The sequence below is a fragment of the Sinocyclocheilus grahami genome, unplaced genomic scaffold (assembly GCF_001515645.1).
Source record: "Sinocyclocheilus grahami isolate Dianchi unplaced genomic scaffold, SAMN03320097.WGS_v1.1 scaffold228.1, whole genome shotgun sequence".
Classification (NCBI taxonomy): domain Eukaryota; kingdom Metazoa; phylum Chordata; class Actinopteri; order Cypriniformes; family Cyprinidae; genus Sinocyclocheilus; species Sinocyclocheilus grahami.
The window spans coordinates 1,058,366-1,076,225 of record NW_015505407.1 but is presented as its reverse complement, the minus strand read 5'-3'; the positions used below and the strand labels follow the sequence as shown (position 1 = coordinate 1,076,225).

The following is a 17,860-nucleotide window of genomic DNA, read 5'->3' as shown; positions in this document are numbered from 1 at the left end:
CTACCATATATTATAGTTATGACATATTTTCTCTCATTGTATATTCAGCAGAATGAAAGGCAATGCTTTCAGGAGTAATCAACACTGTATTTTACATAATCACATGCATATGAGGGGACCATCACTTTTAGCCATGGATGATTTTATAGACCCCTCTTACTCAAAACGAAACACCACAAGATGAACAAATCAGTCTCTTTCTGTTTAAATGTTAATCTGTTGATTCATTTGAAAGTAAAGTAATCAATAAATTAGCATTGGTGATATAAAATCCCTGAACGACAGTTGGATGAAATATCTCAAGTTCATTTAATCATTTTGAAAGACATTAATACTTGTTTTCAGCAAAGATGTATTAAATTCATCCAAAGTGACAAAAATGTGTACAATGTTAAAAAGACTGCTATTTCAAATAAATGTGATTGTTTTAAACTCAAAGAATCATTGAAAATAAAGAAACATTGATAATAATTTTCTTGAGCACCAAATCAGCATATCAGAATGATTTCTGAAGGATCAGACTGGAGTAATGGCTGCGGAAAAATCAGATTTGCCATAATAAAAATTAATTATATTTTAAAATATATATAAAAATAAATCTTTTTTAAAAATTGTAATAATATTTCACAATATTACCGTTTTTACTGAAGTTTTGATCAAATAAATTCATCAGAAACATTTTTTTAAATCTCTTACCGTCCCATAACCTTTTGAATGGTACTATATATAGAAATAGGAGGTTGTTCAATTAGTTGTGCAAGAATTAATATTCATGAGCTACACCTTTGCCATTCTATCATGTCACAACTAGCATATCCTTGTGCACACCTCTATACCTGTCCCTAACACTATTTATAATACAGTGAGGCCTATTCACACGTAGCCCGCATCTGTAGCTTCATATTTATTCAATTATCCTTTGAAGCTGCACCTCTCCATCTCTGAATTTATATAAATTCCTCTCAAGCTCCCTTATTTTATCATCCATTCTTCTCGCCCTTTATCTCATTCTGCCTTCCACTGCCATCTGCCTTTTCTCTCTCCGATGTCTCTGTCGCCGCACAGCGCCAGCCTTGACTGAAAGAGTAAAAACTGCGCTTTCAGAAAGAGAGAGAAGGCTGGAGCATCTGCCCGCCTGTCTGTCTCTACTCCTATTGTGAGTCTGATGGGTGTGATAACGGTGATAAGAGAAAGCGAGAGGGCTTTGAGTGCAATAGGTGGTCAGCTGTATGGAGAAGCTCCTCAGAAAATTGTTCAAATTCAAGGCAAGACTTCACAAACTTTTGTTGCACGGTTTAAACAACACTTTTGATGTAGGTTAAATATTATGCAGACCCTGCATTAAAGTCTTTCAGAAATGCAATCATCTGCGACCCAAGCCAGAATCAATTAGAAAACACTTTTCCAAACCACTTATTTTGTTGCATTATTGAGCCATTTAATACATTCTGATTTGAAATTTGAATTTTGAGCCAGGTCAGTGCAGTAATTCTCACAAACAGCAAAAGTCTGACTGTTTTCAGCTTTTAAGTGTTTGCCCCGTCCAGTGAAACAAACATTCATGACCGTTTAAAAGTTTTGAATGAAATTTCGGTAATAATTAGTTAACAAACTAACAATGAAAAATACTTCTAAAGCTGTATTTTTATTAACTAATATTAACAAAGATTAATAAATACTGCAACAAATGTATTGCTCATTATTAGTTAATGTTAGTTAAGCATTAAATATAGTCAACAAATGGAACTTTATGGTAAAGTGTTACCGAAATTATTATGCTTACCGAGGCTGCATTTAGTGGATCAAAAAATTCATAAAAAAAGTATTATGCAGATTTTTTGTAATATTACTTATTATTATCAACATTGAAAATAGTTGTGCTGATTAATATTTTTGTGGAATTTTTCAAAAATTACCTTTTGAATGATAAAACCACTACTAGAGAGATTGCATATTTTGTGTAAGTGGACTTTTGACTCAAAACTGTATAATTACTGAGATACAGCCCCTGTGACAACTAGCCCCAGTTTGACATATGCACACAGACAGACTTCAGCTCAGTATATGCACCACAAACATCTATCCATAACCATACCTGACACTATGTCTTCATAATAATCATTTCATTCAAAATATCAGGACTTAATACTCGTTTACCTCACAAGTATCATATAAATAACACTGCAGTAATCAATTGCTTGATTCTCACCTCATTGCCATGGACCATCAGGTGGTGAGTGGTGACCAAAGCCTTGAAGACCACAATCCAGCTGGCATTTCCCGCTCTCTCAAACAGGGTATCAGCCATCTGGGGAATATTGACATTGGACTCCTGGGTTGCCTGGATCAAGTCTGTGAGGGAATATGAAGTAGCTTTAAGTTGAACGTATTTAACAGTTTATCCGTACTGTATTATGACACTCTGGGTAAAAGCAGCGGGCACAACACATACCAGAACATCAGGGTAAGAGTAACACACAGGAACCAGTGCTATTCAGTGTTGTCCTGCATTCAGCTTCAGCTCTGTTTCTGAACTGTGCTTAGCATGCTAGTATATCAAACATACTATTAAAAGACATTTAGGGTCAGAAGGCTCAATCATGAGAGAGTTCACAACTTTAAGTCATTATCATTTAAATTCTCAATGTAGGTATGGCATATAGTATCCATAAAGAGCAGCCTAGGCTAAATAATACAGATATGAAAGGAACAGAACAGGTGATTAATATTACAGCGCTGTCATAACATTGAATAATGCAGTGTGATGGGAATTCTGTGGTGCACCAGTGTATGACAAAATGGCTCATTTTGACATTCAATGTGACATCTGACAATGCACCAAAATATTTTAAAGGGGAGCAATAAATAGACAAGGGGGAAAGTTAGAAAGCGAAGTAGAATAAATAGATACACAGACAGAAAGACAGACAGATAGTTAGATAGACAGGCAGACAGTTGCACAGACAGACCGATAGTTGAAGAGTTAGATCAACACAGATATAGTAGACGGTTAGATAGCTAGACAGACCAAGAGACAGTTAGACAGACAGACCGATAGATAGTTACACTGTTAAACAGACAGGCAGTTGGATAGTTAGGCTGCCAGGCAGAAAGATAATTGATGAAATAGTTGGTAAAGTAGTCAGCGAGAATGTTACATACAGATAGTTACATACTAAAAGTAAGAAAGAGTTTGTTAGGCAGACAGAGAGTTAGACATAAAGACAGACAATCTACCAAGTCAGGTAGACAGACAGACAGATACGTTTTCAAACAGAAAGACAGATTTTCAGACAAAAAGTTAGACAGGCAGACAGATCGACCAAACAAACAGATAGACAGACCAACAGAAAGACAGAAGGAAAATGTTGAAAAGTTAGACAGATGGATAGACGGACATAGTGAGATACATTGTTTAACAGATAGTTAGACACAGATAAGCAGATTTTTCATTTCTCAGTCCTCCTCCTTTTCTTTCTATCACACCTTCACTACAGGAGAAGGTGTGTGAACACACAGATTTGTATCTGTCTCTAAGGAGATTATGACAAAGCAGCCTGCTCTCCCTCCTACAGACCACACCATACATCCTTCATCATGAACTACACATCACAACACAAATCCTGAAACCACAGTGTCTGGATTCAAACATTATTTTTACATACTGACAAGCACTGTACCAGAGTCTCAATAATTCTGATATCATTTAATATATGATTATAATCCAATTAAGAGACTATGATGTATATTTCACAATGGAACAACTTGCAGCTTCTCCTCTCATCACATAGGAAATGATAAATTATTTAAAGGGGTCATATGAGTTTTAAATTTTTCCTTTCTCTTTGGAGTGTTACAAGCTCTTGGTGCATAAAGAAGATCTGTAAAGTTGCAAAGACTAAAGTCTCAAAACCAAAGAGATATTCTTTATAAAAGTTAAGAGTCAACCACGCCTACCTAAAACAGCTCGTTCTAACACGCCCCAACATACCTACGTCACTCTGTGGGAAGATTTGCATAACGCCGCCCAAATGTTCACGCAAAGAAAGAAGGCGTAACTTTTATTCTCGCTGTAGTTTTGTTGTTTCCGCTGCCATGTCGTAAAGACGCTGTGTGCTTCGTTGTGAAAGCGAAACTACTTTGTTTGGTCTTCCAAAAGAGGACGATATCTGCTTCGTCATGCCTAGAGCGGATACGTGCTGGTCGATGATGAAATACTACAACTTTGCGCTGTCGATCGCCGGATCGGCTTTTAACCGTGGACGAAGCGGAGTCCAGCCCAGAGTCGTCACATGTCCTTCCGGACGCTCCTTCGTCGAAATCTCCGGCCGCGCCATTCTCAAGCCCGCGCCTCTGCTCACTCTAACCATCCCGCCGTTCCTCACACTAGCCCCCGGCCTCTGCTCACTGTAGGCCGTCGCCGCTCACTCCAACCCTCCGGCCGTTCCTCACTCTAGCCGCCGGCCTCTGCTCACTGTAGGCCGCCATGTGTGACGCTGTTTCGTTGTGAAAGCGAAACTACTTTGTTTGGCCTTCCAAAAATGGACACGACTAGAATCAATCACAACGCACTGGATACTAGATAGCTGGCCAATCACAGCACACCTCGCTTTTTCAGACCGATGAGCTTTGTAAAAATCGACGCGTTTCAGAAGGCGGGGCATAGAGGAGAAACAATAATGTACAGTATGTGGAAAATAATGTGTTTTTTTAACCTTAAACCACATAAACACATTTCCTTACACCAAATACACAAAATACTGTTCTTTTTAGCAACATCATATGACCCCTTTAAAGGCAAAATAGGGTAGTAAAACACCAGGGGGCTGAGGGATGCAGTCACCTTAACTGAAAGAGGAAGGGTACGCACACATTCATGTACAAGATGAGATAACATAATCGCAGAGACCACAATAATAGGGCATCCTCAAAAAGGCTTAAAAATTGAACATCACCCTGGTTTGGCACCTTAAAGCACATCAACACAGCCTGATGGGATGAAATGTGAGATCAGAACCACCTTCATGTGTCACCTGAACTAAATCTAAAAAAACAAAAAAAAATTTGTTGTGCCCTAGTTCTTTTTCCTCACAATATGACAGATACTTCAGGTCATTGTATTTATATTTTTAAAAAAATTTCACTGACGTTCAAAAGTTTGGGGAGAGTAAGTTTTTTTTTGTTGAGAGAGAGAGAAATTAATGCTTTTATTCAACAAGTATGCAACAAATGAATCAAAGGTTACAAAAGATTTCTGTTTCAGATTCCAAACAAATGCTGTTTTTTTTACTTTATCAAATAATACTGTTTTCAACATTAATAAATGTTTCTTGAGCACCAGTTCAGCATAATATGATTTCTGAAGGATCATGGGACACTGGCTGCATTTTAAAATATATTACAATAGAAAACTGTTATTTTAAAATGGCAAAACTATTTACTGTATAATCAACAGCAACAATATTAACAATATTACTGTTTTACTGTATTTTTGATCAGATAAATTCAGCCTTGGTGAGCAAAAGAGATTTCGTTCAAAAACATTAAATAAAATACATTAAAACCCCAACATTTTGAACAATAGTGTATATGTGTTCTTTCATATAATTTCAGTACCCAGTGCCAAATGCCTCTGTTACAACACAATAAAACAAATGGCTCCTTAAAGAGTTTGGTAAAACAAGTTTGTTCAGCCTTATAAACTTTGAAAGACGTAAAGTTTGCTTCGTCTGAATTATCGAATTCGCTCAATGCAGTGAAGCAGAGCATTTACTTATGTACAGTACAGCCAACAACTTTCTTTTTAAGTCTGCACCAGAGAATTATAAAGTTCAACTGTGACTAAAACAAATTACAATCACATATGAGTCATACTATATTAAAAGTTTGAGTTTTGTGCATGTTCTATTTCAAAGGACACAGTATATCTGACTTAGCATTCACTTCCTAAATTATTTACGAAGAGAGATAAAAAGCTGGGGGTGGAGAAACAGTAGTGCAGTCAGATATGAAGCGTCTCACGGTTCTCACTTTACACATGGCAGGAATGCTTACACATGCACAAAATCTTGAAAAAACAGCCAAGCATTAAACAACTTGCTAAACTGAAGCACTACACACAATACGCAAATGGTATCAGAGTGCAGCAGTCACACTGTAAATGCAGTGAGAAGCAGCTGCACCGCCAGCTCATATAGCAGACTGAAAAACTACCCTGCAGCCTCATGGCCTCTGAGCTCCCCAACTATTATCGACCATCAACTTTCTACTTTCCCTGTTCAATAACAGGAGCAAATTACAGTATTGGTGGCAGAGGCATTGGCCACACACATACTTTTGTTTTTCTTTCATGGCGGGACTTTCTAGTGGCTTCTATAGTCCTGATATTGAGCTAGTTTTCTATCCCCTAAACCTGTACTTCCCATGACCTTTGCAATTGGTCAAAGTCAATATTCAAAACTTTAAAAGTCTTTCTTATGATAAAATTATAAAAATACAAGCTTGTTTTTAACACCTCTTGCATATATATATATATATATATATATATATATATATAAAATATGAAATATATGCATATGCATTTGTAACTTTTTTCCCATACAAATATTTTTGATGCTATAAAAGATTCTTTGCAACTACAGCTCAGTTACCCTTTAAAAATAATAAAGTTAAAGAAAAATAAACTCACCAATAAAAACATGCATGTTTCAGAAGTTTCTCCAAAGTATAAGAAATACAGCGCATATTTTTTTTAGCCGAGACTGCATTTTTTAAAATTGTTAAATTATGATCAATTGTAATTTATTTTGGCCAATAATGTAGGCCAAACCTGACCCCCACACACATATTAAATATTTATATGTACATTTGTACAAAAAGATGCACATATTACAGAAAATCTGCTGGAAACACAGTCAATAATTTTAAAAACTAAGCATGAATGATGTACGGATATTAACACATTACTTTTTTATTTAAAAACATTTGTTGTCACTGTTTTGTAAATTTGAGCAAATAAAATCCCAAATTCATAACAGCTTGGTCTATATGTTCATAGTTAACACCCCATCCACCTTATTTTTAACACAAGTGTGGATGCTGGCATGTGTAACTTGAATGTACAAGGCCGGTGTCATCGCTTCCAGTTATTTTACCTGCAAAAAAACAGTCCGTTACACTTTTTATACTACAAATTGGTATTTGTTATCATATTATTTCGATTTATGATCAGAATCATAAACTCACTGGTTCGTAGTGCAAATAGACCTTTTACTGCACTTTGTTATTCTTCAAGATATTTACATTTAATGGCTAATAAATCTACATTCAAAGAAAATAGCTTAATTCTGCATTGCAAAATAAGGTGAATAAATGCACTGGACACCTTAAGTAGAATGAAGTGACCATTAGCAACAGAGAAAGCTCTAGAAAACGCACTTCAGACATTCAATTAACCTTCAGAGGTATCATTACACAAGCCTGTTCACCCAGACTGTAAAGGCCATTGTGGAGTAATTGCATCTCACATTTATGCACGCTGAGATAGCGATTACAAACTAGGCACCAACATTACATAGGTATCATGTCATGTGTTAAAATGCACAGAGCGGTCCGTCACTAAGCCAGTATTTTTAACTCTTCTAAAGACGTGAGTAGGAGGGGACACAGACATGCTTAAACCGCCTGTTTCCCTGGCAACCGCAGCACTTAGTCTGGTGTCGGGAAACCAGGTCTCCTTTGTTGAATATTAAGACACGGCAACATTTAATTAAGCAATGTACACAGCCATGGAGCGAGACAAGAGGCCAGTTTAAAGTCAATTAAAAGTGAGTGTCCTCCTAATAGAATAGCTAAAGACTGTAAAAGAAAACCTACTGCCACTTCCACTTGATCTAACAGCATGTGTACATGTGTACAGCAGCTCTGATCCGGGTTGTGACTCAACACACGACATTATGCGCCAATGCTATTGAACTTAATAAAGACACTTTAGTTTGAACGGCAAACCATTCAATGGCTGGTTGACATTTAATCATGACATGATCATAAATAAGATATAACATATATCTTATCTATAATATATATTTTGCACTAGTATTTTAAGTAGGCTTACCACTCAGCAATTTCAGTGAATTACAAATCTTGTGATAGTATTCGGAGTACGGTTCATTCGTTTTAGTGAATTACCAACCAGACATAGAAAATCTGTTATCTTTAACATGATCAATTTAGGGCTATTTTTACATAAAACTCTTAAAAGCAAACAGAAATACAAGACTAAACCATGAAAATTAACAATATATTGATAATAACTTACACACAGCAACCTGACCTCAATAGACCAAACTAGCGGACGGTGACAACTGCAGTTTTACTTTTTCTTTAGAGTTCTTGGTTGAACAAAAATTGTTTGTCCAATCTTTACAAACAATATAGTGTCTCTTGCAACTTTCTAAAGTGCATGCTAGGCCTCATTATCTACCTGTTTGCTAGTTTCCTGTGTTTATTGTCATGTTCATTACCAGCCTTAATTGTTCCCATATGTTTCTTTAGTCATTAGTGTTAATTATAAAACAACAACTCACTGATCAATACCTGGTTACACTGACTAATGCTAGACACAGGACAAGGGAAATGTGTGGACTAGAAATACATAAGAGCACACCTGATAACAAGACAACTGAAGAGGATCCAATCACAGGCCAAGACATTTCTAAATAAAATACATGACATGAGAACACAATAAAGACACAAAAACTGAATACTAATAATCTGAAGAGAGATAGATTCACATCCTAATAATTAAAGGCACAATCAGATATTGCTGCAACAGTGACATTTCAAACTAACCCGTTTCCATACAGCTCTTATTATTGTAGTGCATGCTCTGCGGCTGGGTGAGTTCTGACTAGGTTTGCATCCAATTACTCACAGAGATTGTAAAAGTATGTGAAATGATTGTGAAGGTGCATTCTTTGTTAGTTAAAGTGACTTAATTGTGTGTAATATTGAATGTTGTGAATGTGAGTAACCATTGCGGAGATGTCTACTCCTATAAGTGTCATTTTCTATGTACTGTTATGTCATATCATAAAAGCTTGTTTAATATCACAGAATGCTTCTGTAATATAAGCTGTCGATGAAGTGTCATGTGATAGTTTCTTTGAGCTTTATTGCAACCTTGCACAATTTCATGCCAATCTTAGCATGCTAAGGTGCATTACAGTCAGCTTTTTATAACAAGTGATTGTCTTAAATATTTCAGACCTTAAATAACCTGGCCATGGTGTACTTATCTTATTGTTTTAGACAAGTTTAATGTTTGCATATTTTTACCAATATTCCCCAGCCAAAGATGCTATACTACTAGCTGCTTGATTTTTACCGAAATTGACCGTTTCACCATGTCCATTCTGCAGAGCTATGCAAACTGACGAGCGTACTGGAATTAATATTGCTTTTAAGATAGAGTGTGTAAATAAAATGAGAGCTGAATACGTGTATTTCGAGAACAAAAACAGCCATGTACCGCTGCACATGAATGAAGCCTGAAAAGCTCTATTTATTTATAGGCCGCTCCCTGGAGCAAAACAACTGAGAGACTGCCCATGTGCCCTCACTGGCAAGCAGCGTGGCTACGTAGCATCCAAGAAGAAACCAGTGTAAACCAGCCTGTACAGGAGAATATCTTCCTTTCTGTAGTGCAGACGTGAGTGTATATGATATATATACTTAAATCATATATTAACATGATTATAGTAATTGTTAGAAAACCTGGCAATTTGACAATTTTATTTCTGCTGAAGGAAATATTTTAACATTTTACAAATATTTAAGTAAATCACCCTTAACTTCCTTAAGACAATTTTGCTAATAATATTGAAAAACATTCTAATGCCCAAATACACTTAGAGTACATATCCCAATAGTTTACTATAAGACTTTAATTTTGCTTAATGTGTTTAAGTGTGATTCATTTAAAATATATTTGCAGTAAAATCAATATGAAATCTTAATGAACCCCATTTATTATTCCTAATAGATCAAATCAAGTCTCGCCCTAAATTTTTCTACTCTGAAAAGAGTAAAATTAAAATATAATGTCAATTTTGCTACCAAAAAGTATTTTTAATCTTCTCTCCAAAAAGACTTTATCAGACTGATCTGTGACTCAAAATGTAATGTCTTTTTTTGGTGAAAAAAAAGACATATTGTGCACCTATATTTAGGAATGCACCAATATTATTAGAAGCTGGCCGATACAGATAAGTCAACAGGTAATATCATGTTATGGCTAATAACCAATATATGGACAATATAAAAAAATCTAGATTATTTTGTTTAAATAAATAAAAGTCAATAATTTAATGCTACAAGTGAATTTAGGCATCATAGCATTATAATGTGCAGCAAATTATGTTTTTAAAGATGTCTTTAAGTGAGTATTAGATGATAGCAAAGGTAATCTAAATAATTAAAATAGAGGAAATAAGCATGCAGAGTTACATCCAATATCACCCAATAAATTAAAATCTCTAATACCAGTCGATAACTGATATGGTATTATATGGTATATCACAGAATTTGAATGTGTGTAACACTGAAATGAGTCACTTTATGGAAGCAAAATGCTTTGCAAAAACATTTCGTGTTGACTGAGCATCTGACATCAGATAAACATGCATGTGTTATTATAATCACAGTGCTCTGTTTTACCTCTCCAGACTAATCTCTAGTCCCTTGACCCATTCGAATTTCTAACCCCTTTCCCCATTTGGATAAACTAATCTCAATATCCTGCATGACATTTATAATCTCAGTATGTCTGACTTCTCCTCCAATGTGAGAATCAGTACCATCCTGTGGCCTAATCTCTAATGGCAGACCCGGTCAAGATCCTCGCACCCTGCTCTTAAAGGCTTCTGGGGGCCTGGCAGTCAGATTACACAGGAAACACATCTCGTCTTGCATTATTCATGGCACAGCGGTGTACTAACAGCACCCATTGATGTCATGTACACGACTACCAGTGTGATTGTAGCCTGATTAACCCGGGCGACAAATTTAGCACTTTCACCACTAAGCAAGCAGCGCTACAAACATCTGTGCAATGAATGGACAGAAGAACATCTCTCTCTCTACATTCAAGTGCAACTATGTGCACGTGCTTATAATGAAATCATAAATGACTCATTTTGGAGTTTTAAATTAGCATGCACAATGACTAATGCACAATGAATAAGGCTCCAAGGACGCAATGACCTCTAAGTCAGCAGTGTGGGGGGAAGGGTGCTGGAAAAATGGGAAATGGCAGAATATAAGAATAGGAGGTGGTGCTAGTTTGGTTGCAGTGGTGGTGTCCTTGTCCAGGGTACTGAAAGCACTCTGCCAGCCACTATGATTTGTCGTGATTGGCTGAAAGCTACATTTTAATACTGTGACATCACAGCAGTACTGCTGATTTCTCTTGCTGAGTGACATCAGTGCAGCACCATCTTTCCCTCTTTTATTTTCACACACTGCAAAGAGAGTATCATCAATGTTGCACCATTTGATTTGTAATTGCTGAAAGACATGTACAGAAAGAGCAAGCTAGAGCAACGCAGACAGGAAGAGACAAAGAGAAAGAAAAAGAGCAGAACAGAGCGAAACCGATTCACAGAGATGTACTAAAAAATTAATCTTAGCCTGAATGCAGTATTCTCTCTTGAGTAATGTGGTGAGTTTAATGCATTTCATAAGCTAACTAAATTAAATTAAAATTTTACTCTGAAGAGAAGCTCTTTAAATCACCACTTTGGTTAAAATGACACCCTGGTGGCCTCAATATTTTTTCTTGTGAAACTCAGATTAATGATTTACTTCTTTAGTCCCTCCCATCCAGCAGAGAATCAGTCATATATCTCCTTATGGTTATTAGACAAAATAAATCTTTTTCATTATACTGTTGATGTTTGAAACTCAAGTGTGAGTTTGACACCCTGCCCAGATTGTCTGGCCGCACATGGCCATTCTACCTTCAGTCTCCACACATAGTATCGACATAGAATGAACCAGATCCCTATGTGTATTTTTCATTCCTTGATTTCTTGACTCATCTATAAATATGCATAGTACCGCGAATATGCATCCAATTAGAATAAGATTATGCTTAAAGCAGAAAAGCAAAATATCTAGTCAGCAGCCAATGCAAACAACATGTTTTCATTTAATTCAGATAATTAAGCATCTTAACATTGCTAACATTTGCAGAAATGTCACCTATAAAATGCTGATATAATTGTCCAACAGCACTGGGATGTTTCATGGTTTGTAGTACTCTGCCGTTTGCATGTTCTTGTCAGTCTTGGGATTTTTTTTGTGAAACTTTCTGCAGGTTACATCAATAAACCAGTATTAGGTGACAAGTGATGGTCTTTATGATTGAATCGTTGGAATAATTCAGGAAAGAAACAAGTGGCTGTCTTTATGAGTCTTTGAATCATTCACTCAACTGAATCGTTCACAAATATTGATTCAGGAACAAAACACTGCTACTGTGTTACTAGATGATGTGCAACAGTTTGCTGGGCTTTCTTTGAAACCCTTTTCATTGGTGGAGTAAAAACATAAAGAAACTGGCAGTAAGTTATTCAATATTAACCCCTTATTTTAACTTTATACAAAATGGTGCTTGTTTATCCAGTAATTTTCCAAAACAGCTTGTTCACATTCATAAGTATTAGGACATTTTCTGTTTGACTAAAGTTGTTTTAAGGTGTTATGACATTAGAGCAATTTTGTGGGCAAAAAGATCAGTTGTTTATTGTCAAAAGTGTAGCAATGTAAGCACAGCTCGCAAAGTCACTTTCAAACGGCTTTCCGTTAGTGAACATGCCAAATTAAACTCAATGTAAAATCTGTATGGGAAATATTTCATCCTCACATAAGACTCCAGATTGCATGGATTCCTGTTGAAATTATTGGATTTCGTCCGCAAACATTTGCTGAACAGAGGTAATGAGTAGAATAGTGTTAATTTCGTTAACAAAAAGTATGACGAAAAATGTTCTTTGACGAGATATTTTTCCATAAGACAAGATGATGACGAGCCGACGATAAGGTCAATAAACGATAACTGTGACTATATCAACATGCAATATCGTTGACGATAAAAGACGAGACTAAAATGTATTTTTTTTTAAAAAACTATACCAAAATTTCTTTTTATTTTTGTTGAAAAAAAAGGAGACAAAACGTTATTGCAGACTGCTGTACATGCCTCTAGTACAGGGGTGGCGAACTCCAGTCCTGGAGAGCCTCAGCCCTGCGGAGTTCAGCTCCAACCCTAATTAAAACTCACCTGCCTGTAGCTTCCTAGTAACCCTTCAGACCTTGATTAGCATGTTCAGGTGTGTTTGATTAGGGTTGAAGCAAAACTCTGCAGGGCTGCGGCTCTCCAGGACTGACGTTCGCCACCCCTGCTCTAGTATAAGCTTTCATGTGTGCGGTTGCCAGATATCAAGAGTTCAAATCCGCAAATCAGTGACTCTGATATATATATATTCTTTTTTTTTTTAATCAGTTTAACTATTATACAGCATGATGAAAATGTGACGAAAAGTTTTCATTGAATAAAACTAGACTAAAATGCTCAGACATTTAGTCGACTAAAACAAAAACAGAACAAGGTTGACTAAATATGATAACTAAAAAGTACATTTGACACCAGGACTAAGACTAATACTAATTTAAAAGATTAAGAGTAAAACTAAGACTAAATAAAAAATGGCTGACAAAATGAACACTAGAGCGGAACATGTTCAGTTAATGTAATGATCTACACCTATGGTTACTGCTAGGACACCTCGGTGAACTTGAGGGAAAATTACTTCATGCATTCACTAAAATCACCTTAGCAGCAGTTGGTAAGACATAATTGCAAAATAAGTTAAGTAAAGTTAGTTCTGAGAAAAGCTCTAGCATAATTTGTTTGCAGATGCTAGTTGATTTGATATTTCTTATCTAATGCAATGACACGAAGACACTTTAGTGTCAGTACTGTTTCATGGCTACTGTTGCTTCTGGTGTCCCTTAATGAGGCAGACCATTCCAAACACATGGCCTGATATAAGGAAGCCTTTAGTAAGCCGGAAATATGTTGATAAACATCTGTGCAGTTTCCCTTGTCACTCAACATAAAATTGAGGCAATTACATTTTTAAACAGCCCAGGGAGGATTTGGAAACCTCAGAAGTGAGGTGAAACAAGAAGTCTCTACATGCACCAATTCAGCAGCACAATCCACCCAGCAGGTTTAGACTGGCATTCTTCTGTTCCTATTCAGTGGAAATGTCCATGTAGCAAAATGCAATTTAATTTCTTCATTTTTTGCTTTTTTAAAATATCAAAATATTAAAAAATTACAATCAAGTACACAAAATCTAAAAAAAAAATAAAGACAAGCCACGTTATGATACTGAAATGAGTGTACATTACAAAATGGGAGGTGAACTAATGAGTCAGCACATTTAAGAGATTGCTGAGAAACTGACTGAATGCTGAACGGTGCAAGCAAAATAATACTGCGGGGTTTAAAACTATAAACTGAATAAATATTCAGCACGGGAAGATCACATGGATGGAAACCAGACAAAAACTTCCAACCATGTGATTTTGTCCTGAGCCACACAGTTGAATTGCTTATCTCCGATTTAATTGACGTGTTCTGATTACCCATGCTCTTCTGAGACAGATGTGGGTGTGTCACAGTGCTTAGGAGCTTGGGACACCTGCCACAAACTGAGACCTTTTGTGATGCTGATCAGGACTATTTGAAAGCCATTGATTTATCACAATGCACCATATTTCAAAGAGAAAGTGCTCAAATTTCAGCATGAGCCCATTTTAAAAGCTTTGTTTGTTGTATTTTTACTTTAAATATCACATGCACTTTAATACACAAAAGTGTATTTTACATAGTTTGCCTGTTTTGTGTCCAATTTCAACCAACTCCTTTTACTACCAGTGTTCTGGGTAAATAACATGCATATTTTGTCATTCCATAAAATTATTTTACATGACACACAGTAAGACTGAGTTTTACAATAGAATATCAAAGGGGTGGAACGTCTGTATCAAATTCTCCACTTAATGTTCCTAGTGACATCCTCACCTTTGACCTGAAAGAGGAATGTATAATTCAGCAGGGGTGAATCTGAGAGGCAATGAAACGGACTGGGGCTGCCAAAACCATTCCAGGCCACCTGCTGCTGGAGGTTGATTACTTCAGTTTAGCTCTGAGTGCACTTTCTATCATGCTTTCAACACGGAGTACACTTACGGTAAACTTACAAGTTAGTAGACAAAAGGTACTAGACTAGAGTTTATAGTTAGAATACCTTGGCATTCAAAGTACATATTTCTCCCTATATTGTACATGCTAGACAGAGACAGACAGACGATAGATCGATAGATAGATAGATAGATAGAAGAAATGCATATGAAATGCATTCAAACCAAATAAATGACATTCCAAACAAATTACTTGGAAGAGTGAGAAAAATGGTTTGCTTTTCTTTCCAGGCCATACAGTGGACGGAAGCCATGTTCTCTGCTCATTCTGGCGTCTCTCTGCTTTGTGACAGACACACTGTGAAATGAGGGCCCATTAGTCACAGAGCAATTGCACATTTCCATTCCACAACGCTGACACCAAAACAGCACCATATGCCTTTCTAACCGATTCAGTGGTATCTGATGACCTTTGAGTAGCCATTGCATGAACATAATGGGCAAATAAACGATTAATAAGTGGATGGGTGAACGGACCCATTGCGTAAGTATATTTGGTATGAACAAGGCAAGGAAAGGTGTAATCTGAACCTGAACCCACTTACATTCGAGATGTTTTTTTTTAGGTGCCATCACTTCATGCGTGGTCGCTTTACACACCGCACGAGCCACCTCGGATCCCGTGAGGCTGTACTGCGCCGCGGCGATGCGGTCCGTCAAAGTCTGACCCGACATCTTCCGTCCCTCGCGGATTCAAACGCCCTTATTCCCGTACAAAGAGACGCGTCGAGATGTTCCAAAGCGTCCACAAGAACGAGGCCCTTTAAAATGGATTCTCGACCACAATTTGCGATATTAATACGATGTGATTGTTATCAAGACCAAGCTGAGATAAAGTCTTTACCATGGATGATGAGCAACGGACATATTTAAGGCAATACTAAATCATACAGAGCGAGACTCTGTGTTTACTATAATATAAATTTCAGGTCAACGCCTGCGCCGTGTATTCGCCTCGTGGGGATGCGGGAGCATATAAGAGATGCGTAATGACTATTTCAACCGCAAATAGTTATTTATAAAGAGTAAACGATAGGCTTTAAGGTTATTAAAGACAATTTTTATAAAGTCTTAAAAGATATTCCTCGTTATTTCCGCGTTGTATTGGAAGAGGCTGTTACGATGATGCTCGGCTCGTCCAGTCGTCCTTCTCTCCTCCTCCAGATCAAGGATTAATCTTCCTGACAAACCCCGCTCGATGTGCAGTCACCCAAACCTTCAAACGGCTTGCGTTGTTCTCCTCATCTCTAAAAACCGCTCGCCTTCCTTTTCCTTCACCCCGTGGCTATGTCCAGGTTTGGACAATTGCTGAACTAGGAGGATGAAACGCTGCGATAACGGGAAGCCGCGGTCCCCGCTGGACTCGATATTTAATTATTTGTGCTATCACTCCGCCCCCACGCACGAGTCAAGTCACACGTCATTAAAACCCCAGATTGCGTGCGCTTTACTATCTGCGCCCAATGTACTTGTGCTTTTTATTGCTATGGTATCTAGTGGTGGGGATTTTGATTCATTTTAGAGACTCGAATCTTTTCAGTCAATTCACCTAAAAGATCCAATCACGGATTAGTTCAGTGGCTACTATCCGTGATTGAAAGAATGTTCAAGAATCATGAATTTTCTTATCACGTTTGTCATCTGCTTGGTGTGACTTTTTTTATTAGGCTACATAAAACAACAGCAAAATGTCATGAATACATCAAATAAAATATTTTATTTAAATAAAGTACTTACGTCATTTTAGTGGTGTATTGTTGTACGGTCTCGTTTTACATAATCTTAACCCCCTTCCCTTGTTTTTGTTTGTTAAGTTCACACACAAACACTTCAGTTCATTCCGGTCGTTCACAAACGAAAAGTCCCATTCAGACTCGAACACAATCCGTGTATCGTCAACAGAACAACAATGCATTTTATGGACGACCGTTTCGTGAACCTAGGAGAGGAGGTAATTCTGACTTTGCTATGACAATCTGGCGCTTCTGAATCAGCGACTAAGTATGTTTTGTTACTAGTTTAAGTATTTGATATTGACTGTTCAAATGCGGAGTTTTGCGCATCGTGTGTGTGTGAGTGAGAGAGAGACAGCATCACATCACAGTAGAGTCAGCTGTCTTAACCGCTTGTGTACTGCATCATTACTGTGTCTGTTCCCCTTTCGGGCTTAAACTGATGGTAAAAACTAATGACATTATTTAAAATAATGTGTTTTTTGAACATTAAAGCATGTCAACATATTCTGTTACACCAAATACACAAAATAATGATCTTTAAAAAAAGCATCATATCACCCCTTTAATATTGAAAGTAGAAAAATGAGAAAACGGCTCCTTTTTAGTTTTTTTTTTCCAAAAATTGAAAAAAAGAGAATTCAGCTTAAATTTTCGTTTTTCGCTCAGGGGTAAAAAAAAATGAATAAACAGCTTGAATATTCGATTTCTACACGTGGGCGGGAATTAAACGCCCCTTTCAGCTGATTGGACAGCCGAAGATCAAACCGTGCCGTCATCAGTTCTTCTGCAGT

General features: G+C 36.9%; 1 protein-coding gene across 6 annotated transcripts in view; it reads right to left on the bottom strand.

Annotated features, from left to right (window-relative positions):
• Positions 1 to 16,781, bottom strand: part of LOC107597123 (clathrin coat assembly protein AP180) — a 32,476-nt gene extending 15,695 nt beyond the window's left edge. For 5 of the 6 annotated variants that reach the window (XM_016288070.1, XM_016288069.1, XM_016288065.1 and 2 more), the window contains exons 1-2: positions 15,879 to 16,008; positions 2,210 to 2,352 (exon numbers count right to left, since the gene is read on the bottom strand). In XM_016288070.1, the coding sequence (XP_016143556.1) occupies positions 2,210 to 2,352; positions 15,879 to 16,008 (273 nt within the window). Of the gene's footprint in view, positions 1 to 2,209; positions 2,353 to 15,878 lie in introns of all 6 variants that reach the window. The other variant, XM_016288064.1, reaches the window with a different exon arrangement.
• Between the last annotated feature and the right edge of the window lie 1,079 nt (positions 16,782 to 17,860).